Source organism: Podarcis raffonei, chromosome 10 (assembly GCF_027172205.1).
Source record: "Podarcis raffonei isolate rPodRaf1 chromosome 10, rPodRaf1.pri, whole genome shotgun sequence".
In the NCBI taxonomy this organism is placed as follows: domain Eukaryota; kingdom Metazoa; phylum Chordata; class Lepidosauria; order Squamata; family Lacertidae; genus Podarcis; species Podarcis raffonei.
The window spans coordinates 19,634,507-19,657,245 of NC_070611.1; the positions used below are offsets into that span (position 1 = coordinate 19,634,507).

General features: G+C 41.8%; 2 protein-coding genes and 1 long non-coding RNA gene across 4 annotated transcripts in view; 2 read left to right on the plus strand and 1 right to left on the minus strand.

Moving 5' to 3' along the window:
- Nucleotides 1-966: 966 nt before the first annotated feature.
- LOC128422362 (uncharacterized) lies at nt 967-2,549 on the minus strand. Of its 2 annotated transcripts, none has more exons than XR_008332489.1 (2): nt 2,455-2,549; nt 967-1,226 (listed from the first exon to the last, which is right to left on the minus strand). It is a non-coding gene; the product is annotated as an uncharacterized LOC128422362 (long non-coding RNA). The 2 variants fall into 2 exon arrangements; XR_008332488.1 differs by lacking the exon at nt 2,455-2,549 and adding an exon at nt 2,358-2,400.
- A 101-nt stretch (nt 2,550-2,650) lies between these two features.
- On the plus strand, nt 2,651-8,571 carry NDUFA5 (NADH:ubiquinone oxidoreductase subunit A5). The gene is made up of 5 exons (XM_053406285.1): nt 2,651-2,771; nt 5,510-5,554; nt 5,975-6,091; nt 7,255-7,320; nt 8,391-8,571. Exons 1-5 carry the CDS (start codon nt 2,751-2,753, stop codon nt 8,490-8,492), a joined length of 351 nt encoding a protein of 116 aa, XP_053262260.1. The 5' UTR covers nt 2,651-2,750; the 3' UTR covers nt 8,493-8,571.
- Nucleotides 8,572-11,938: 3,367 nt separating this feature from the next.
- Nucleotides 11,939-22,739, plus strand: part of IQUB (IQ motif and ubiquitin domain containing) — a 34,543-nt gene continuing 23,742 nt past the window's right edge. The window contains exons 1-7 of the mRNA XM_053405531.1: nt 11,939-12,162; nt 13,143-13,948; nt 15,324-15,458; nt 15,872-16,039; nt 16,140-16,315; nt 16,536-16,691; nt 18,470-18,680. Coding sequence (XP_053261506.1) covers nt 11,954-12,162; nt 13,143-13,948; nt 15,324-15,458; nt 15,872-16,039; nt 16,140-16,315; nt 16,536-16,691; nt 18,470-18,680 — 1,861 coding nt within the window. The 5' untranslated portion in view covers nt 11,939-11,953. The remainder of the gene's footprint in view (nt 12,163-13,142; nt 13,949-15,323; nt 15,459-15,871; nt 16,040-16,139; nt 16,316-16,535; nt 16,692-18,469; nt 18,681-22,739) is intronic.

Sequence of the window (22,739 nt, forward strand, 5' to 3'; positions counted from 1 at the left end):
GGTCCTTGCCATGCAATGTGGAAAGCTTTTAAATCCCCAAGGCTCTGAGAAGGTTGCAAGGGGGCTTCCACAAGATCTCAGAAAGCCAGTGTTAGAAACTGAGATATGAAAGCTAGCAGCTAAATGGCACCTTGAACCTAGGTTATGGGCGCAACAATGGAATGTCTAGGCACGCTTGTTTTTATAACAAGAATGCAAAGCTGAAAATGAATGAACTGCAGCTGAAATATTGTGTTCATTTTTCACATGCTCTAGTCCTTCCCCTAATATTCTTAAGTTCTCTTCTCCAGTCCTCAGCGAATAGATGGAAGTGGGGAGGCAGAAAAAGGTCCTCCTTTCCTTCCATTCTGCAGTTTTAATCTGAAATCTCAGGTGCAGTACTACACCCAGAGCTCAGAAACTGCTCACGCTAATGAAATTCCCTGTCGTAATATGCGCCTAGAACAATGGGAGTTTCGAACACTTCAGACAGTTCTATAAGGGCAGAATTTCTCACTCTGCTACTTATGTATGCATGTTATCCATGTAAAGCTAGGATCACAGATAGCTAGGATAGCTCTGTTGGTAGAGCATGAGACACTTAATCTCAGAGCTGTGAGTCTGAGCCCCCTGTTGCAGGGGGTTGGACTAGATGACTCTCGTGGTCCCTTCCAACTCTCCAATTCTATTATTCTAAGTAAATAAGCGTAAAATGTGAGTTACCTGTACATGTGTGCACATAGAACATGGGAGATTAAACATAATCACCTGAGGTTTTTATTGGAAGCATCTTTCTGAGTCCAGTGAGACATATTCCCGAATAACTGTACCTTCGATTGCAATCTTAGGCCACATTCCAGTAAAAGCACTTGATTATTGAGCTGGCGACAACATGAATGGGGTAAGGTGGAAACACTAATCATGAAATGAAATTTAGTGTGAGCTCCTTATACTAAACTTGGATTTTAACAGGTATAGAACTCATAATTTCAACCCTTTTCTTTAGCCACTTTTATTATGTTGGATCAATATTCAGCGGGCCAACGGGCTATCAGGTGTCCATAAACCGTGTTCACCTTATTGCCAACCCACACAGCACCTTCACATGCAGAAAATTAAGTTTATTGCAAGCCATGAGGTACAACAGGTGCAGTATGCTTTAAACTGGGGTAGTGATGGTAGTTTGTGTATGGAGGGGTCAGTCTTCTTTCTGTCAAGGGCAACGTTTCCTTAGCAGCCATCAATCCCTGTGGGAAGGAAGAAGAGAGTGGAGTTAAAAGCAACCTCTAGGTCTCTAGGGACGCGGGTGGAGAGGGACGCGGGTGGCGCTGTGGGTAAAAGCCTCGGCGCCTAGGGCTTGCCGATCGAAAGGTCGGCGGTTCGAATCGCGGCGGGGTGCGCTCCCGCTGCTCGGTCCCAGCGCCTACCAACCTAGCAGTTCGAAAGCACCCCCGGGTGCAAGTAGATAAATAGGGACCGCTTTATAGCGGGAAGGTAAACGGCGTTCCGTGTGCTGCGCTGGCTCGCCAGATGCAGCTTTGTCACGCTGGCCACGTGACCCGGAAGTGTCTCCGGACAGCGCTGGCCCCCGGCCTCTTGAGTGAGATGGGCGCGCAACCCCAGAGTCTGTCAAGACTGGCCCGTACGGGCAGGGGTACCTTTACCTTTAGGTCTGCTCCAGCTGGACCACTTGCACAACCAGCTTTTATTTCATTTTACTTGATTACTTCAGTATTTTGCAATCACAAACCGCCTTGGACACCTTGGCAGAAAGGCAGCCTACAAAAGCAACGAGTTAAGTAATGCAATGGTCCTTTGAGGGAACCATGCTGGAGGCAAAAAAAGAGAGCGAAGAACCAAATATGTGTGAGGGAGAGCAACAGAAATTAGGAATTTGTGCAGCAAAGGCACTTCTCAAAACTACCTCAGCCGTCTACCACCGCTATGAAAAGGTAGGGCGGTAGCACCAGCTCCGTATTTTAGGTGGGAATTTTTGGTTTAAACCTACCTAGAATTTACCCTAGCAACCCCAACCAAATATAAAATATTTATAAATATATATATATGCATATGTATAAATATAAAATATGTATAAATATATAGAGTGCTATTTTCCTAGAAAAAGAGGTGCCGGAACTCAACATGAACGCCTCCCTCGTTCTTTTATAATGCCAATGGCGCCCACTTGATGGGAGCCGGAACTGAGTTCCGCCGGGTTCCGACCTGAAAATTGCCCTGAATATATCGTTTAAACTGCGCGCGCGCGCGCGACCATTGACCCTCCTTCCGAGCACGAGCCACTCGGGTGCAAAACAACCTCTCCTGCAACACGCCCCGCCCTCTTGGAGAAATATGGAGATCAGCGGGAGGAAACCAACCAATAGCCGCTCGGAGCGACACAGGCTAAGCGCTTCCCGTTTTTTTTTTTTTAAAAAAATCCTCGCTCTGCGCATGCGCATCCTGGCTTGGTCGTACGGGCATATTGAGCTGTACATCTTAAGTCTCTGACACGGAAGCGACCTTACGCGACGTCTCCGACGCAGAGCCCTTTTGCGCATGCTCACGCGGAGGTTGCCCACCCTGTCATGTGATAGAAGCGCTGGCGCGCGCTCCTCCGCCCTCGGAGGCATTGCCTTGCCCTGCAGCCGGCGGCTTGCGCACGCGCGTCGCCTACGCTGGCTAGCCGGCTTCCGTAGGTTCTCAGGATTGGTCTGTTGTTGTTTTTTGTTGCCCCAGAATCCCTTGCACGCGGCAGCTGACATATAGTAGCTATGGCCGGAGTCCTGAAGAAGGTGAGAAGGGTTGAGGTCGGTCGCGGGGGTGGGCGTCGTGCGGCAGCTGGCGGGTCCCCTCATGTTGTTGTTGTTTAGTCGTGTCCGACTCTTCGTGACCTCGTGGACCAGAGCACGCCAGGCACTCCTGTCTTCCACTGCCTCCTGCAGTTTGGTCAAATTAATGCTGGCAGCTTCGAGAACACTGTCCAACCATCTCATCCTCTGTCGTCCCCTTCTCCTTGTGCCCTCCATCTTTCCCAACATCAGGGTCTTTTCCAGGGAGTCTTCTCTTCTCATGAGGTGGCCAAAGTATTGGAGCCTCAGCTTCACAATCTGTCCTTCCAGTGAGCACTCAGGGCAGATTTCCTTAAGAAAGGATAGGTTTGATCTTCTTGCAGTCCATGGGACTCTCAAGAGTCTCCTCCAGCACCATAATTCAGAAGCATCAATTCTTTGGCGATCAGCCTTCTTTATGGTCCAGCTCTCACTTCCATACATCACTACTGGGAAAACCATAGCTTTAACTATACGGACCTTTGTGGGCAAGGTGATGTCTCTGCTTTTTAAGATGCTGTCTAGGTTTGTCTTTCTCCCAAGAAGCAGGCATTTTTTAATTTTGTGGCTGCTGTCACCATCTGCAGTGATCATGGAGCCCAAGAAAGTAAAATTTCTCACTGCCTCCATTTCTTCCCCTTCTATTTGCCAGGAGGTGATGGGACCAGTGGCCATGATCTTCATTTTTTTGATGTTGAGCTTCAAACCATATTTTTCGCTCTCCTCTTTCACCCTCATTAAAAGGTTCTTTAATTCCTCCTCACTTTCTGCCATCAATGTTGTGTCATCTGCATATCGGGTTCCCTCGTACGGGTTGCTTAACCAAGGGCGAAAGCTCGCTTCATAGGACGAAAGGAGGCTGGTTGTGGCTCCCTCAGTGGGGACGCAGCCTGACCCCTTGGCTGCGAAGATACCAAGGATGAGGCACAGAGCCAGATTTAGGTTTGATGAGGCCCTAAGCTACTGCAGGTAATGAGGCCCTTTATATAATAATAATAATAATAATAATAATAATAATAATAATTTATACCCCACCCATCTGGCTGGTTTCCCCAGCCACTCTGGGTGGCTTCCAACAAAATATTAAAAACAATACAGCATCAAACATTAAAAACTTCCCTAAACAGGCCCACCTTCAGTTGTCTTTTAAAAGTAAAATAGTTGTTTACTGCCTTCACATCTGCTGGGAGGGCGTTTCTCAGGGCGGGAGCCACTACCAAGAAGGCGCTCTGCCTGGTTCCCTGTAACCTCACTTCTCGCAGCGAGGGAACCGCCAGAAGGTCCTCGGCGCTGGACCTCAGTGTCTGGGCTGGATGAAGGGGGTGGAGACACTCCTTCAGGTATACAGGACCTGTCAGGTATATGTCCAGCTATCCTTTGTCAGCAACAAATTGTCACTGTTTTTTGTGTTGAATATATGCTATATGGTAATTTATGGACCTAATAGGTATCTAAAGCCATTTGCACGTGTTGCCGTGCAACCAGTCCATGCAGAATGTAGGCATCCCATATATAGAAATGAACAAGCCAGTGATATTCTAGGGAGCATGCTAGGCCCATTATTTACATCATAGGAGCCTACACAACACAAAACACTGCTGCTGTATGTAGTTTTTATTGTATTTGTTTTTTATTGTATATTTTGGAAATGTACATCCAGTTTTTCCCCTTTAAATTTTTTGGGGGCTCCCAAGAGAGTGGGACCCTAAGCTATAGTTTGTTTATATATAAATCCACCACTGATGAGGCGAACCCTATGCATACTGCCTTGAGCACATTAGAGGAAATGCGAGGGACATAAATGTTACCAGAGCCCTATCACTTGGTGTCCTGTGGCAGCTTCCCTGGCAAAAGGGCTGAGTTGTTGTAGTTATCCAGTGCTTTTTTTTTCTAAGAAAAATTTTAGGCATACTCTCATTTTGAATCAAAATCACCATTTTATAGTTCAAATCAGGAAAAATAAATACTGTAAATGGACAAAAGGCCGCCGTCGGGGGTAGCAACAGAACTAACAATTCACTGTGCTAGAGAAGAAATTATACATTTTTTTAATTTTTAGTTTCTTTTCCCGTTAGATTCACAAAATGTTTAGGGGTATGCATACCCCCAGGAAAAAGAGCACTGTAACTATCCTTTTTAAAACTCTGTTCCATGCAAGTGAAGCTGCTCGCCTCAAGTTTCCAGTAGCTTTGGAGGTAGTATCCTGGGTGTAGAGGATCAAGATGATCAAGGGTCTGGAAACCCGTGCATTGCAGTGGGTTTTGGATTAGATGACCCTCGTGGTCCCTTCCAGCTCTACAGTTCTGTGACCTTCCAGCTTGGGATCCCAGCCTCATGAGGAATGGTTGAAGGAGGTGGGTGTGTTTAGCGTGAGAAAGAGGAGAACTTTCTGACAGTAAGAGCTTCTTTGACGATGGAACAGACTCTGGGAGGTTGTGGACTTTTCTCGTTAGAGTTTTAAGCAAGTGTCATGGATTGAGATTCCTGCATTGTAGTGGGTTGGACTAGATGACCTATAGAACCTACAGTTCTGTGATTCTATGATGTGGTAGATGTGTTGCTTGGTGCAGCGTCCAAACAACAAAAGCATCTTCTGAGCTTCAGAAACAATATTTTTATACACACGCAAATGTAAAACTCGTCTTAAAACGATCCTTAATTAAGGATACTTATTAAACTTACCTATTTTTAAATCTCTGCAGACCACTGGACTAGTTGGGCTAGCTGTATGTGAGGCACCACATGAGGTAAGTATAAAGCACTTGCTCATTTGAAATTGAAGAAAACATGAGGAAAGTATGGCTTACCAGGAGCATATTTCATCTTAATAAGTTGAGATATGAAGAACTGTTTTGACTGTCCACACAGCCCCTTTTGTGTGAGCCAAGAAGTAAATCAGCAGTCTTCCAATAACTAGAGTTTTCCATGCTTCTGAATGTTAAGTAGGCTCATTTTATATGTTGCATTAGATTTATAAAAGTAATTAATCTTAACGTTCTAACTACCTTAACATGCAATTTCTCCAGTATCTTGAATTTGAGGTGGTTAAGATTCTAACAGAGTTTTGCAGAATTGTTCCCTTTGCTACTGAAGAAAGCTGTGAACTTTATAGTCATTTTTATTACACTTCTTAGTTCACTGTAATGTTTGCTATCTGATCTTTTCAGCGCCTCCGGGTACTCTACTCGAAAATCCTTGCTGCTCTCGATAGTATGCCCAAAGATGCATCATATAGGAAGTATACGGAGAATATTGTAAATGAGCGGCTTGATATAGTAAAAACAGTAAGTATGTCATACATTTTAAGCATCTCAAATTACATTGTTCAAGTGGCCTACTGTCCCTTGCTTCACTTACCGGATTTGCTTTTTGATTGCTGTCAAATAGAGATGCATCATAAACTGGCACTAGTTGCCATGGGACTGGAGAGCTGAACAGAAAGGCCACTCTGGCCTCTCCTATCAGCTGTAAAATCTAGGGCTGCTGGGAGGCTGCGCACATACACCCCCCCTTCCAAGTAGGGTATTAAGGCAAGGTGATCATCCATTGACCTGTGAAGGAGCTGTAGCAAGTTTGCTTCTCTTAAGACTGCAGAGCTGAAGGAAAACACACTTTGGCATCATCATCATTATTATTAGATTTATATACCACCCTTCATCAAAATATATTAGGGTGATTCACGAAATAAAACTGCAAGAGAAAAGCACAAATAAATAGTTATAACAGAAGCAACAAAACATTAACCCCACCCCCCTTCCACAAACTAAGGGCTACTGGGTGTGTGGGTTTAGTGTATATGTTTTTACAATCTGTTTTAAGATGCCTTGAGGATCGTTCATTCAAATGTTTCCAGTGAATTCAGCAGGGCTTACAGGATTGCAGCCTTGGTTTTAGTTTCATCTTGCACTCATCCCAGAAGAACTATTATAGGTTATACAGTGCATCTGTTTTGTATTGTATGGGTTTGTATTGTCTGTGTGTTCTCTGGAGACCAGAATAGGAATAGTCTACTAACCTAATGTCTTTTAGTAAGTTTGTCAATATCAGATCAAGATATACATTTTAGTCCTCCATGATAACTTAATTTCTGCCCCCTCTTGAATGGTTAAAATGCCAACAACAACAATATTTATTTATTTATTATACCCCGCCCATCTGGCTGGTTTTCCCCATCATATCTGATGTTTGAAAAGCATTAACTTTTCCACAAGGGTAATCTGAACTACTTATTGCTTGTTGAATTGAAAGGGTGTGGACATATGCAGCTGGCAACCTATGGCTTCTTGTTCCTTTTGACATTCTGAGAAAGAACTACTATCCTAGACTATATGCCACTTTTGGAAAAGACTCATTGGGTTATTTTTCACTCTGAGTGAGATATAGAAAGATACTGTTTGAACATACATCAGAGCACATCTGAGCCTTTCACTTGTTCTTGAACTTGCAGGAACCTGATGTGCAAAAGCTGGAACGTAAAATCAATGGTGGACAGATAGAAGAAGTGATTTTGCAGGTAATATCTTCTTCACAAATATCTGATTATTTAGTAAATATAGGACTTGCCAAATATGCAACTGTTTCTTATAGGCTCTTCTGGGGAAAAAATGAGAGGAATCCAATTATCTGTTTAAGATGCTGAATTCTAAAAGTGAGACATTATTTTTTGGGGGGAGGGGGGTTCTCTGTAGAGAAAATTTAGTCAGTTTGTTGTCAATATGGAGACCAGCCTTTACTGCAGCAAAATATGAAATGTTAACTGTCACTATAAAAAAAATCACAATGCAATCCTTTGATTACTTATAAGTAAGTCTCACTGAATCTCACCAAATATGGTGTTATTATACATGGCAAACTAAATTTTGCTGCTGAATAGAAAAAAGAATTTCCTACAATGTAGCCAATCACTTAACCTCTTACGTCCTAATAAGGCAGACATAAAGACGAGTGTTACAGCATTTGCTATACTGATGGAACCTTTTCTAACATAACCTTGTCTATACTGCCCCTTGAAACTATGGTACTCTTTGAAATATTGGTAGCAAAAACCCTTATTACAAAAATGTTGAGGGCTGCATACAACTAACTAGGCATGCAATCAGGAGTCAGTGCAAGGACTTTTAGCACAACCGGGAATAATTTCTCCACCCTGCATACCCCCCAAATAGGCTTGGGGAGGGGGTGCCTGGAAAACCCCCAAAACAGCATGTGGGGGGAGGAGAGACCATTCCATTGGGCTAACTGAAATATTTGGGAGGATGGGACTATTGCAAGAGCACAGTGCTGACTTCCCCCCTTTGTTTTCTCTGTTACCCCATAATGGAGCTCTAAGCAGGCTTTACCAGACTATCTACTGGGTGCACTGCTGTTTCATGCATTGACAGTCAAAAGACCTGGTCAGAAGATATACAGTGTTTATGTATTTCAGTGCTGTACCAATTAAATTGTTTAATAAAAATCAGTGTCAACAAAAATCTGTATTTTAGTATGTAATTAGTGGATCTAATGGATCTAGTGGATCATTGTCTAGCTTAGATGCAGCAACTTTGGGAAGGCTGGTTTTTAATTTCTTTTTTTTTTTAACAGGCTGAAAGTGAGCTCAGCTTAGCCAGGAAAATGGTGCAGTGGCGACCCTGGGAGCCTTTGGTTGAAGAACCTCCATCTGATCAGTGGAAATGGCCAATATAAATGTTATTTGTAGCTTTTGGAAGTGAAAAATATGTAATCAAATGTATGCTGGACATGAATGAAAAATATCTTAATTCTACTCATAAGATTTGTTTGCTATAATTATTGGTTATATATCCAAGTAAGCTGTACTCAAAGGAGACGTGTTGAAATTAATGGCATATTAGTTCAGTGCATCTTCCCTGAATATGACTAGCATTTATTACAACCCATTAGTTGGAAGATCACTGTGAACTTACCACCAGGTGCGAATGGTTCTCAACAATTTAACTGTTATAATCTTAAATTCTATAGACACTTGCATATATGGGAATCTGTATAGGGCATATAAGAACCTTCTTCCTCCACTCTGCCACCAATAACCCTTGAACAAGCAGATGGGCTAGATGAGCATTTGGAAGAAATGAACAGGCTTCCTGTTCCTGGGACTGCTTTGGTGTAGTACCTGTTTGAGTCTCCATGCTTGTGGAATGAGAGGGAGTGCAACCCCCCCCCCAGAACTCTCTTTTTCCCTACTGGACTAATGTGCACAGGAGAAAGACTATTAGGTTCTAGAACAAGCTGCTAATAACATAGGCTGTATTGGAGGAGGACGCCATCCATAGATTACCTTCACTCTCAGAGGAAGAGGAGAAGGGCTTAGTGGTAAAGCATCTGCTGCCTGTTGATGTGGACAACATTGAGCGAGATTACCAATGCCTTGACTCTCTATGAGGCAGCTTCCTATGTGCTAGAGCTATCCAATATTTGTATCCCTGTGGAGGAAGGAACAGTTCTCAGTTTCCATGCTGTTTCAGTTGACAGAACAGGGCTGCCTGCTTTCTCTGAGGAGTTTGGATTTTATATCCCGCTTTATCACTACCCAAAGGAGTCTCAAAGCGGCTAACATTCTCCTTTCCCTTCCTCCCCCACAGCAAACACTCTGTGAGGTGAGTGGGACTGAGAGACCTCAGAGAAGTGTGACTAGCCCAAGGTCACCCAGCGCTGCATGTGGAGGAACGGAGACGCAAACCCGGTTCCCCAGATTACGAGGCTACCGCTCTTAACCACTACACCACACTGGCTAATTAGCCCTTTTTCAAAGTAATAGTTGACCTTGTTCTCTTTTCTAGCTTGGGTAGAATGAGAAAGGGAAGCTTTCAGAAGTGACTTGGTGAGTTCATTTTGTGGCATGGGAACTGGCAGCTTCCCAAACAGCAAAGATTTCCTTCTTCCTATCTTACCAGCCAAAGTGATGCCATCAGGGCAAGAGGCTGCTACAGATGAGTCTGGGGATAGCAAAAACCTGTGCATGCAACAATAAAACTTTTACTCTGTATGACAGGGGTAGGGAGCCTGTGCTCATTAAATGTTCTTCAAGTCCCATCAGTTCCTATCATTGGTCATGCTGAGATTGAAAGAAACTGGAGTCCCAACAACATATGGAGGAGCCACCCCTGGTTTTATGCTTTACTTACATTTAAAGCTGATTGCTGCTCGCTTGGAAATATATTTTAAAGTATTGTAATTCTTCAAATCACTGTGACTGAAGAATGCTTGGTGTTAGATGGCACCTGTAAACACAATTATTTACCATCTTGTAAAAAAATACTGTGTTTTAGAAGAAAAGCTACTAGAGGGCATCAAGTGTAACAGTGTGGTAAACGTTAAATACAGAAAGAAGGGTCACAGCTGGATGAAGATGACTATGGTAAAAAGAAACATAAAATCAGTGCAACACAATGCTCTTGCAAGTTTCACCAAGATGAAAAGCCTGTATCCTTGTGACTAAAGTTTGAATTTTCTTATTGGCTTCAAGCTCCTTTCCTCACTTTTTGTGAAGGTGGCTAACTTCTTGTGTTAATTTCTGGTATGTTTGAACATTGTTTCGCTTATCAAATATTATACAGTTACCATGTTCTCCATAGCAATCTAAACTGAATTCCATAGAATTCCAACTAATAAAAGAAAAGAAAGGCAATATAAGAAAGAAACAATGAAAATACAGTTAAATCTGGATCGTTAATGTTCCATCACATGTCAATCACAAATTCACAGGCTCACCGTGGCGTGGGACCACCTGAGTGATGCTACTGTATGGTTGGTGGTCCACGGGCCACAATTTGGCAAGCCCTGACATAGAGGGAATAAATGCCATGTAGCTTTCCCGGAAGTTGTATTGTGGTGAACTCATACTCTGCCATAGTGTGACACTGCACTTCTATGCCCCTTTTAAAACAAAATGAGCATTTATAAAGGCAGCCAATCATTCAAACCTGTAAAGCTTTTACTTCTAATTTAGTGTGCTTTAAAGTTTAGAATGCAGCTTTATGCACCTAGTTCAAGGTACAAAATACACAGGTGTCAAAGAGGACAGTGATGCCTTTAGTGTGGAGAGGGATTTTCAAGAGGCGCAGCTACAAAAACAACTCTCTTATTGGGCTAGTGCTATCATTAGATCAGCTAGGCAACTGTCTGGGATGCAGATCTCAGAGTGCAGCTTTATACCCATTAGTTTTTGTTATATCTTAAAAAATTCTGATATTTTACTTTTACATGTTGAAGCATTTTATCATTTTAACAGCAATTCATACATTAGAATTAGTTTTTCACAAAATGAGGGTCATCTAGTCCAACCCTCTGAAAGGCAGGGAAAGCTCAGCAGCAAGCAAAGCAAGATTTTTGTGCGCCTGAAACTTGACACTCTGAAGAGACTTAAATTTTTACATCACAATTTAGAAGATGTTTTTGTGCTAAAACATTTTCTTTTGTATTTGAGGAAGATAATCAAAGGTTGTGGTATAACTTATCCCCCCCCAAACATCTTTGTTGAAAGTTAAAAAGTACATAACCATATGTGCACTAAACATTGTGAGAGAATAAAAGAGAAACAGCACCTGTAGAAGGGAAAGTAAACGGGGGGGGGACCCCAAAACTGTATACTTTACAAAATCGTGATTTTACTTCACCAGATCTTAACCTATTACGATACGATACGATATATCTTTATTGTCATTGTCCCATGCAGGACAATGAAATTGAAAGACTACATAAAACTACATAAAATTACCACAAAACCACATAAAAACTACATAAAACTACTACAAAACTACATAACAGTATTTGTAAGAATGGATTCCAAATGAATTTGCCCATGGCAATTCTGCGTTTATATGCAACTTGTTCATATGTTGCGAGTTTGTGTAAGTCTTCAATCGTTGAAGGGAGCTGCATTTTTATTTTTCCAATTCATCAGTATTATTCTTGCACGTTAGAATAAATGGAACAGTCTCAGGTTTTGTGTTTTTTTCTGCAAGGCATCTGTTTTTGAAGATCAAAGTCAGCGATTCTTTTTGGGGTTGTGTGCAAGTAGTGAGCCTTGCCTAGCGCGCAAAATAACAGCCTGGCGCTGGTACTGACAGCCCCGCTTGCACCGCACAGCAGTCAAGCGCCTGCACCCTCCACCTCGCCAGCCCCGCTGTATGGAAAACTCCTGGCATGCAAGAGTGTGTCGCGCATGCGTCCCCTTCAGCTACACATTGATTGGCACGCTTTGTCCTTCCTCTCGCGAGAGTTGGCGGCGCCGCGGTTGCTATGGATACAGCGACTCTCCGTTCCCGCTTGGAGGCGGAGCGGGTCGGGCTGATCCAGCGGCCGCTTCGGGGAACTTACGCGAGGACCTAGCGCTACGGTAAGCTCCTCCGCCTTTATTAATGGCGTCATTAATATCATTATTAACCACCCGGCGTGAGAATAACGCAGAGAAGCTGGAAGGGAGCTGAGGCGGAGCCGCCATGACGTGAATGGCTGGCTGAGCGCTTTACTACAGTTCCCGACATGCTGTGCGCGAGGGCTACGTTTAAAAGCCGTCATGGCGGCGGCGCAAAGCACCTCGGGACAAGTAGTCGGTTGGTTTTGAGCGGGTTAATTGAGCAGCGGGTTTTCCCTGTCCCCTCCCTCGCCTCACATAAATAATGATGGATAGCTCGTGTTGCATTCTGGGAGCTGTAGTTCCTGTGCGCGCCGGGCACTACAGATGCTGTGGTACATGTGATGCCATTTGATTTAATAAATGATGATGATAAAATAAAAAAAATAATTTAAAATTATAATTAAAAAATAAAGGTGCTGCTTGCTGATTTCCTGCTTGCTGCTGCTCCTTAAACAACATTTTTCTCCTGTATTCAGGATTAACTTTCCAAATGCCATCATTTCTGTGTAGTCCAAATAGTTTGCATGTACCCCCTCATAATGTACCGATGTTGATAGCTGGGAGATTAATTTTAATGAGTAGATTCACTAGTTAAGAAACCTAATTTCAATGACAAGTTTTAAAATGTAGATTTATTTTAAGTCCTTCAGCATAGAAAAGTAGAAGTTGTAACTGGACAAAGAAGAAAAGCATGCTGTTCATTTAGTGTCCATGGGATATGCTCTTAACTAGTCTCTAAAGTTGCATTCTGGAATGTAAAAGTAGTCGGCACCACAGCACAGCGAAATTTTATAGTTTGTGTATGCTTAGTAGAATGAGGTTCCCCCCAGCAGTAGTGTTGTATAAAGGACAACTAGTTATTCGAGACAAAGGACTAAATGTACTTTCTAGTTCACATTTCCCTGTAAATTATGCTTTCAGCTGATGTGAAGGTTAAAAAGGTGTACTTCTCCTTTCAGGAAAATGGCTGATCCAGAAGAAAAGGAAGGTGGCCTGGCTGAAGCAGAGGCTGAAACTCAAGTTTTAGAGGACACTTCTGAAACAAAACAAGCAGAAGAAAGTGCCGAGACAGTAGGAACTACGCAAGAGCAGACAGGTGCAACACAGCAGTATGAAACAAACCTGCCTACGGAGCAGGAACAAGGCCCAGAATTAGCAACACGTGAATTGGGTGATGCTGGGGAACTACTACAGGAGCTGACAGCTACTGAGGAACCAGCCGCTGCAGAGGAACCGGCTGCCATGGTGGAAGTAGCCACTGCTGAGGAACCGGCTGCTACTGAGGAACTAGCCGCTGTTATGGTACCGGCTGCCACTGAGGAACTAGCTGCTGCAGAGGAATTAGTGGAGGGGCCAAGCATTGCTGGGGAACAGGACCAGAATCTTCCTGCAGCTGAGGAACCTGTCGCTGCTGCAAAAGGGGTTCAGGAGCCAGCTACTGCAGACGGACTGAGACAGGGTTTGGATGTGATAGAAAAAGAAGAGGAAGCTCATCTAAAATCCCAGGATGTGGTCCCAGGGTTTCAGGAAGCTGTTCTAGAGGTCCAAGATCTTGGTGTCAAAATCGAACCACCTATAGTTGACACAGATGCATCTAATATCACAGTTGCTGCTGATGCTGCTTCTGTTGGTGCTGCTGAAAGTTTTTCTGAAAGGGCGGCTGATTTTGCAGCACATATGCGTGCTGCAAGTGCTTTGTTAACAGAAGCGTTAGCATCTGAAAGAGAAGAGTCTGAAGCAAGTACCGAAGAAGCTACTGTAACAGGTGGGCAGTTATCAGATACTTTATATAGCTTCTGCCTTTACTACTAAGAACTGTTACTGATTAGATGATGTTAATAATGTTAATGACTGAAATGCGTCACTTGCTTAGGTCCAGTAAAATCACTTCCAGCTAGTGGCTCCTTAGTAAATAATAATAATAATAATAATTAATAATAATTAATAATATTTAATAATAATTTATTACTTGTACCCCGCCCATCTGGCCGGGCCTCCCCAGCTACTCTGGGTGGCTTCCAACAGTATATTAAAAACACCGTAAAACATCAAACATTAAAAACTTACCTAAACAGGGATGCCTTCAGATGTCTTCTAAAAGTCAGATGGTTGTTTATTTCCTTGACGTCTGGTGGGAGAGGATTTCACAGGGCAGGCGCCACAGCCTGGTTCCCTGTAACCTCACTTCTCGCAGTGAGGGAACTGCCAGAAGGCCCTTGGCACTGGACCTCAGTTTATATGCTTCTTTCCCACAAATTGAGCCCAATGCAGTGTACAAGGAGGATAGTAAAATAAATCAACAAATAAATCTAAAAACAAAAACTAAACATTGTATAGCAATCACCAATTTACAGAAAAGTGACAAGAAAAAATATCAAATGCCGAAAGCTGTATGGAAGAGTCATGTCTTGCAAAATCACTGCGAAGCAGTTTGCTGAAGCTATAGAGTAGGAGAATGAATGCTACCATTTGGGTCCCTCAACTGAAAAGGGCCAGTTTCAGGAGCTTGCCAAGCCTCCATGGGTTTGGCAACAAATACTTACATGGCGACCTCAACCCAGTTAGGCTCATTCCTAAATGTGGCTTTTGATATTCAGTAAGCATGCCTAGAATTGCACTGTCAGATTTGTATGTGGGAGAAATAATTATTTTTTGTATACATGTACTCCAGCATTTGTACAAAAGCTGTCCATATGAGCAAAAGCTTCCCAATTGATTTCAGTGGTCTGGGTCCCGCACACCCCGTGCAAGTGGAATTAAGTTTTGTTCATATCTAGAGATGCCACTCTGGGTACAAGGTATATATTGCTGGTGTGTGCATAGAGTAAATTGTTGCTGCTTCTGATCATTACAACAGCTAAAGGATTATATATCATTGTCTCTTTTCTGTATGTTTTTATTTTAAATGGTGTCATAGTTATTATTCTATAATAGCAGATCTTGAAATAATTACATTTAAAAGAAGTAGATTATAACATGTCACATAATCTGTTACATTAAAAAAAAAAAAATTCTACCAAGGCCAGAAGAGAAGGAAAGGTAAATTCAGCAGTAACTTGACTTAATTCATCTAACTAAACAGTACAGTTTTTAGAATCTGTTGTTGATGAAATACAATAACAGATGTTTTGTTTTTTCAGTTCGATTCATGCTACATCCTGCTATCCAGGTTTTCACTAAGTCTTTTAACATTAACCAAACCGTGGAGCAAATGAAGAAGTACTTCGCAGGACGCTTAAAAATACCACTGGATATTTTACAAATTATGTTGCTAGGTATGTATAAACCACTAGTGAGAATTAGAGTGAGTATTGATCAAGGTTTGCTTATGAACAACGGCAACAGAAAAGTTGTAATTTGCTAGAGAGAGTTCGTATTTTGCTGTTGTCTTATTTAGTTTTCAATTTTTGTTTGGTCTATGTCAATTTGTCTTGATGTTAATTTGAGTCATTATCATAAAGATAAGTAGTTCCTTTGTTAAACTCTTGCTTTATAATTGACGAACTAGATAGAAGATGGATGTGGAGAAAAAAGCTTTGACTGGGATATCAGTTGGGACAGCATTGCCACAGGCTTCCCCTAAGTTTGGTTGCATTTCCAAAACCATCCTTAATTTTCTTTTCTAAAAAAAGAAAATGTTGATCTTTTTATTTGATGTGAAATATTAATAATCACTGTTTACTTTTAGGGCGAATAACTGACAATAGTGAAACGCTATGGAATCTTGATGCTAAACCTTATGGGACCATACAAGTTGATATGTTCTCCCTTGATGAAGAAAACTTTCCCCTTAAAGCATCTAAACTCCTAGAGGAATACTACATGCCTGATGTTATAACTTTTAAAGTGCAAACAGGTAGACAGCAATGTTGCAACATGCACTCTAGCTCATTCTGGTCAGGTATTACTCTGTAACATCCTCTGTATAATTTAATAATACTGTTTAATCTGAACAGATGCAGAAACATTTAAGGAAGTAAATGTGTCAATTAAAAGGCCAAATTTTCAGAAACCGTTTTTGGGTGGATATAGACATAAAGAAACAGGCACAGAATATCATAATGCAGGATCACAGACAGACCCCAAAAAACGTCCAGACAAAGGCTATGAAGAGTTCTGTAGGTCAACACAGGTATGTTTGCCAGAGTACAAAATAAAGCACTAATATGAAAATAATCGTATAAAGTAATTGGAAAGCTAAGTAGCTTCTAACAAATTAGAATCCTATAATTATATGAGTTGTTTCTTCATCCATTTGTAAGTGTGCTTTGTAGTCATTTTAATTTGTCCAATGTTTCTAGGACAGCCTCTCTTTATTATGTGATCATTAAAATGAATAATTTTATTTCTAGACAGTTGTTGAGAGGAAAAAGCTGCAAAATACGAGAAATTCAACTTCCACTCAGATGACCAAAATTGGTGTCTATATTTCAAATGTCACTGACAGATTGATAGAACCAAAAGGGTATGTGACAGCTGATGAATACCATGCAAGAAGACTTCAGGCAGTAAGTACTCAATCCATTGAATTATCATCTTTAACCCAGCAGATTAAAAGACCCTGCAATCCTATATCCACTTACCTGGAGAGAAGTCCTATTGATAGACACCTATAACATTAAACTGCAAATCACAAATGTGATAAGTGAAATTTACATTTAAAGGGGACTCACATTCATCTTAACACATTACGAGTCACACACAGTGCTTCAAGTGGAGTTCCACTCACACAACAGGACTTTCTCTTCATCTCCTTCCTTGCACAAATCTTCTTTGGAGGGTCCCCCCGGCCTGTGGAGCAGATTTTCAGGGTGCGTAAGGAGCTTGCACCCGTCAGGAGTGGAAGGGGAAATTGGTTATGCAAGTGGAAGTCTGCTCCGTGAACAGAAAAGCAGCACTGGATCCAAATTTATAATCTTTCTTCACAATATCCTGGTATGGAGAAGGCACATAACTGTTTGTTTCTTTTTTGAAATGCATATTCAGTATAAATAGTATCTGAAGCCATTCTTCACTAGCTTTGGATTTGATAGTCAAACAGCATAATAGTGTGTGTCTCAGAAGTGAATTCTTATAAAGGCAAGTCCGTAGCTGTCAACTTTCTCCTTTTCTGGTGAGGAATCCTATTCGGAATAAGGGAATTTCCCTTAAAAAAAGGGAAATGTTAACAGCTATGCAAGTATATGATAAAGGCTTGTTTAAGGCAAGTGTTAATTCTGTAAATTGTCAAAAGTTTAAAAATGAAGAAAGCTTGCTCATTTCTCCCCACTTCAGTGATTCTTAAATTGTGGTCTGTAAATCACCAGTAGACCTTCCAGAAGACCACAGCAATCAGAATAAAACAATCTATGACTTTTCCTGGGCAAATAATGATGCATATGAAATGAAAACCCACCCTTTTCTTTTCATATTTATCATTTTTTGCGCTCTGATATGGTTGTGTTGAATATGTGGGATTTGTCCACGATCTGTGTCGCTGAGATATTTGTCTGTCAAGTCGCTATCGCTCAGGGCCTCTTCTTACATTGCAGTCATTAGCCTCAGTAACAAGGAACAAACCCAAATCAACAATGCATATATGGACTTCCCAGCAAGTCCCCCATCCGTCCCTCTCAATCCGCACATTCATTATTTTAGTTAGCGTTCACTGTATAGCTCAGGGATGAGGAATCTGTGACACTCCAGATGTTGCTGAACTACATGATGTTGTTTCCATCATCCCAGACCACTAGGCCACTTTTGCTGGGCCTGATGGGAATTGGAGTCCAACAACTTCTAGAATGCTACAGGTTCCTCAGCTCTGCTAGAGCTGCATTAGATTGCAGAAACCATCTGTTCTAAATCTAGAAGCATTCTAAGTGGCCTCTATACTTGAATTGCTTCCACCTTAAATTGTGGAACAAACAAATCAGAATAATGCAACAAACTGTAAGAGCTGCTCAGCTGTTCTGAAAGGGATCTCTGCTGAACACAGTGGAGCTTGTGTTTAAACATGTTTAGCATTAGTTTCTAAGGGTATGTCTGCCGTTGCATTTCAAAGCTTAATTTCTGCCCATAGTCACAATTTAAACAACCATGTATGCATTACACATTTTAAAGAACTCTTTATAATAAGGGTCAATTCATCTATTGCTTCATTTAAAGATGTGACATTCTGGGTTGTAAATTACTTACTAAGAAAGCTAGCGAATTTGAAACGTATTTTTCTCATAATTGCCAAAACATATAACAGATGCAGCAGAATATTGCTTTTTTCTTTCCTGCTATCTCCTATTCCTGTCTACAGGTAATTGTGATACAAACATATTTCCGGCGATGGCTAGCTAAGACTTTAGTAAATAAACTAAAAGAAGAATTGCGTTTGAGACTGGAATGGGAAGAACAAGAAGAACTAAGGAGGCAGAGAGAGAGGGAAGAAAAACTGCTAAGGGAGTATAATCGAAGGCTGAATCCTAGAACAAAGGATGATTTTGAATTACTCTATCATGCTTTAGAATGTAAGAGATGGTGTGTTTTTTGTTTTTGCATTTAAGAGATGCATATTTTTGGAAATTCTGAAATTTGCTTGGTCGAAAACAGGATATAACCATTGGAATTTTTTCTGGGAGGTTTTACACCAAAGCACACTGGCTGTCATGAAATCACTGTTGAAATGGGATAGCTCATGCAGTTTTTCAATAAAACCATTCCGAAAGTCCGTTTAGCTTCCAAAATGTTTGGAAACTAAAGTGCAGCCCTGTCGGATGTTCGGCTTCCAAAAGAATCTTCAAAAACCGGAACACTCACTTCTGGGTTTCAATCGTTCGGGAGCCAAGGTGTTCAGGATCCAATCAAACTTCAGCTCCCAAACGCCTCCGTTTTGGAATGTTTTGGCTCCCGAATGCCAGAAACCCAGAAGGAAATGCTTTGGTTTTCAAACATTTCAGAAGCCGAATGGGCTTCTGGAACGGATTACGTTCGACAACCGAGGTTTGACTGTAAAGCGTTTTTTCTTTGCCAACGTAGCTGAGTCCAATGTTAACTAATGAAATGAACTCAAGACACTCATTGGCTGCATAGACATCAGGTTTCATGTAAATTGTGGGCTGGTTTTCAAGAGTCAGAGTTTGTTTGCTGCTGAAGATGGGGTGTGTCTTTAATTCCCGTGTGAACTGAGCTAGGCTGTCATGTTGCAGAAGCTCTTGGAATGCTCACTTTGTGCTAGGAGAACACCTTGCCTGAAGAAGTTGAGCGTAAGCCTTGATTGACTCATATGCTGCTTCTGGCTTTAGATGGAACAGCTTCAGATTGTGTTGCCTCATATCGCTGCCTTGTCTGCGAATAGTGTAGTCCTGCCCTGTTGTTTGCTTCTATTTCTGTTTGCTGTTGACTGGTTGCTTCCCTGCAGTGGCTGCTTTTCATCTTCATATGGGAGCTTAGTGATTCTAGGAAGCGTTGTTTAACTTGCTGGTAGAACTGCTTTCACATTCTTCCACTGTTGCACTGAACTGCTGAGACAGCCATCCACTGAGTTTACTGTCCTTCGGAGGTTTGCGAAGGGCATGCCTATTGATTACAGTGATGGGAGCTTTTTACTTAGGTGACACGGTGCTGCTTGCAAAATGTATGGTTTGATTTCATACCAAAAATGAGTCGTTCTATTAAAAACAAGAAAGGCATTAAATAATACTACAGTGGTACCTTGGGTTAAGTACTTAATTCGTTCCGGATGTCCATTCTTAACCTGAAACTGTTCTTAACCTGAAGCACTACTTTAGCTAATGTGGCCTCCCGCTGCCGCCGCGCCGCCAGAGCACGATTTCTGTTCTCATCCTGAAGCAAAGTTCTTAACCCGAGGTACTATTTCTGAGTTAGCGGAGTCTGTAACCTGAAGTGTATGTAACCCGAGGTACCACTGTACATGGTTAACAAGGGGTTGTCCTACTCAGAGTAGACCCGTTAAAGTTAATGCACCTAAGTTAGTAATATTTATTAATTTGAATAGGTCTTCTCTTGAGTAGGACTAGTGTTGGATACAACCCAAGACGTCCTGCAGCTTCCTCATCCTTTCTGAACCTGGTGCTGTGTTTGAAAGATTTCCTTCCCAACTCTATGCTTGAGAGAAGGTTGGAGGAAATCTTACTCAGCTCACACTTTACCTTTCCAAGCTAAGAGCTGGAGCACAGGGAGAGATGAAGTCCTGTAGCCATACTGGACCAATGCTGAGGCAATGGTGGACACAAATGTTGAGTGGCTACCAGAGCTACCTAGAATGTTTGTCACTCTGATTATTATTCCTGTGTTGCGGACCAGAGGTTGAGGACAGAAAGTTGCAGAAGGGCATTAGCTCAGTGGAAGACCGCATTTGTATAAGGGAGGTTGCAGGTTCCATCCCCAACATTTCCAGGACCAGGAAACTCACCAAATCCTCATGAATAATACTGAGCTGAATGGGCCAATTGCTTGACTCTGAAAAAGGCAGCTTCCTATGTTGGTTTAAAAGTACCTAATTTCATGGCAGAGGTAAAATTCAGACAAATGATTTATGGCTTCCCAGCCACTATGCTATGCCAGTTCTCAAAACAAGTGAAAACTGGTTTGCATATAGAGCTGCAAATTAAACCAGCTCCAAGAAATCTGTTTTGAAAAATCATTTTCCGGAAGCAGGGAACAGTTTCTTTTCTTTGCATTGGCTGCCCCCTCGTGGGTCCTTGAAAGCTGTGTAGACTTTGCTGCATTGATTTGAACAGCGGTGGCAGCTAACCAAATAAAAAAGAATAAAGCTGAAATATTCAGTGATAAAAACATGATCTTGATAGTCCTCTCCTCTGTGCTGTTTTTTTATATCCTGGATGTTTTCTTCCTCACATTCGGTTGAGATACACTAATGGTTGTTACTCATTAGATGAAAATGTTTGAGGGAATATTCTATAACAGTTTTTGAATTAGTATTTTCCCTGAGCTTTTCAGAAATATGTAGAGAGCACGATCTTGATGATCTGGTGCTGTGATCCAGAGGACGTTGCGTTCAACTGGTACATTTGTTCACATTTTGGCTTTGTCATGGATTCACTAGGGCGGTCTTGGAAAAATTGCTTATTCCTCTTGGTTCTTCATCTGTTAAATGGGAGTAATAACCTACTTCACAGGGCTCAGTGAAGACAAATAAGAAAAGGATTTATCAGGAACTTTGCACAGATTACGTGCCATGTACCTTGTAAAGCAATATCTAAAGAAAAAAATGCCTAACTAAAGGCTTCTTCATAGGTTTTCTTGTAATAGGGCTTTGCCACCACACACTGAATTCTGCCTTGGTGTATCCCTCAACCACCTTGCAGTGTATCAAAAGCTGGATTCAGTGCATTGAAGCAGAAGAACATGGCAATTCTGCTGCCCACTGAGAGCAAGTGGCCATTAAAACAGAGCCACTATACACTATATAACAGCGAGAATCTACCTATATCAGGGGTCAGTAAACTTTTTCAGCAGGGGGCTGGTCCACTGAACCTCAGACCTTGGTGGGGGGCTGGACTATATTTTGGGGAAAAAAGAAAAAAGAACAAATTCCTATGCCCCACAAATAACCCAGAGATACATGTTAAATAAAAGGACACATTCTACTCATGTAAAAACACTCTGATTCCCGGACTGTCCCCGGGCCATAGTTTGCCTACCCATGACCTATATTGTTGGAAAGATAACTAATGGTGATAGCAGTGACTTAAGGTCAAAGTAGACCTTGCATGGGAGTTCCATAATTGGAGCTCTTCAGATCTTTTTTCAAAAAGCAAGCTCAGGTTGGATGTGTGATTTGTGTCTAGGCAATGGAGATGGGGGAAGGGAATGATCCTCCAATGCAAATCACACACCCCTCCAGAAGCAGTTACTATCCCCTATGGAGAAAACACTTGTAGATGCCTGTTTGATTTTTTCCCTCCATGCTAATAGCAGCTTCAGTTGGGCAGGAGATTTGCCTAGGAGAATAAATGCTCCATGACCCCATCTAAATCACTTCCATTCCTGCCAGTGAATAAGGCATCAATCATTCTAATCACGGCAGTGGTCGTGAAATGCTGGGCAGATGTAGTAACCCACATAGGTAAGCTGTAAGGATCCCTAGATAAAAATATAAATGACTTTATGGAGATGTTTATCCAATTTGCAGATGACTTTGACCGCAAATTGACAGCACTAGGCGAAAACTGACAAAATAAATTTCAACAGAGATAAGTATAAAGTTCTGCATTTAGGTGGGAAGGATCAGAAGCACCTGGCTTGACATCTATTGGTACATGTGAAAAGGACCTTAGGGCCTTAGCAGCTCACAAGCTAAACACGAGTCAGTAGTTCAGTGCAGCAGCTAAAGAGGCCACTGGATTTCTAGGCTGTGTGAACAGAAGTATAATGCTCAGATTGAGAAAAATAATTGTACCACTCTGTTCTGCTTTGGTCAGATATCACACAAAGTACTGTGTGAAGTTCTGGGAACAAGAGTTTGCAGAGGATATCAACAAACTAGAACACGTCCAGAGATGGGCAACAGAAAACCAGAAATGGTGATGGGCCTGAAGTCCTAT

Bases quoted from the DNA above. Each gene is read 5' to 3' on its own strand.
- NDUFA5 (XM_053406285.1), top strand. From the start codon at position 2,751: ATGGCCGGAGTCCTGAAGAAG. The intron at 2,772-5,509 runs GTGAGAAGGGTT...AAATCTCTGCAG, and splicing joins TGGCCGGAGTCCTGAAGAAG to ACCACTGGACTAGTTGGGCT. The intron at 5,555-5,974 runs GTAAGTATAAAG...TGATCTTTTCAG, and splicing joins TATGTGAGGCACCACATGAG to CGCCTCCGGGTACTCTACTC.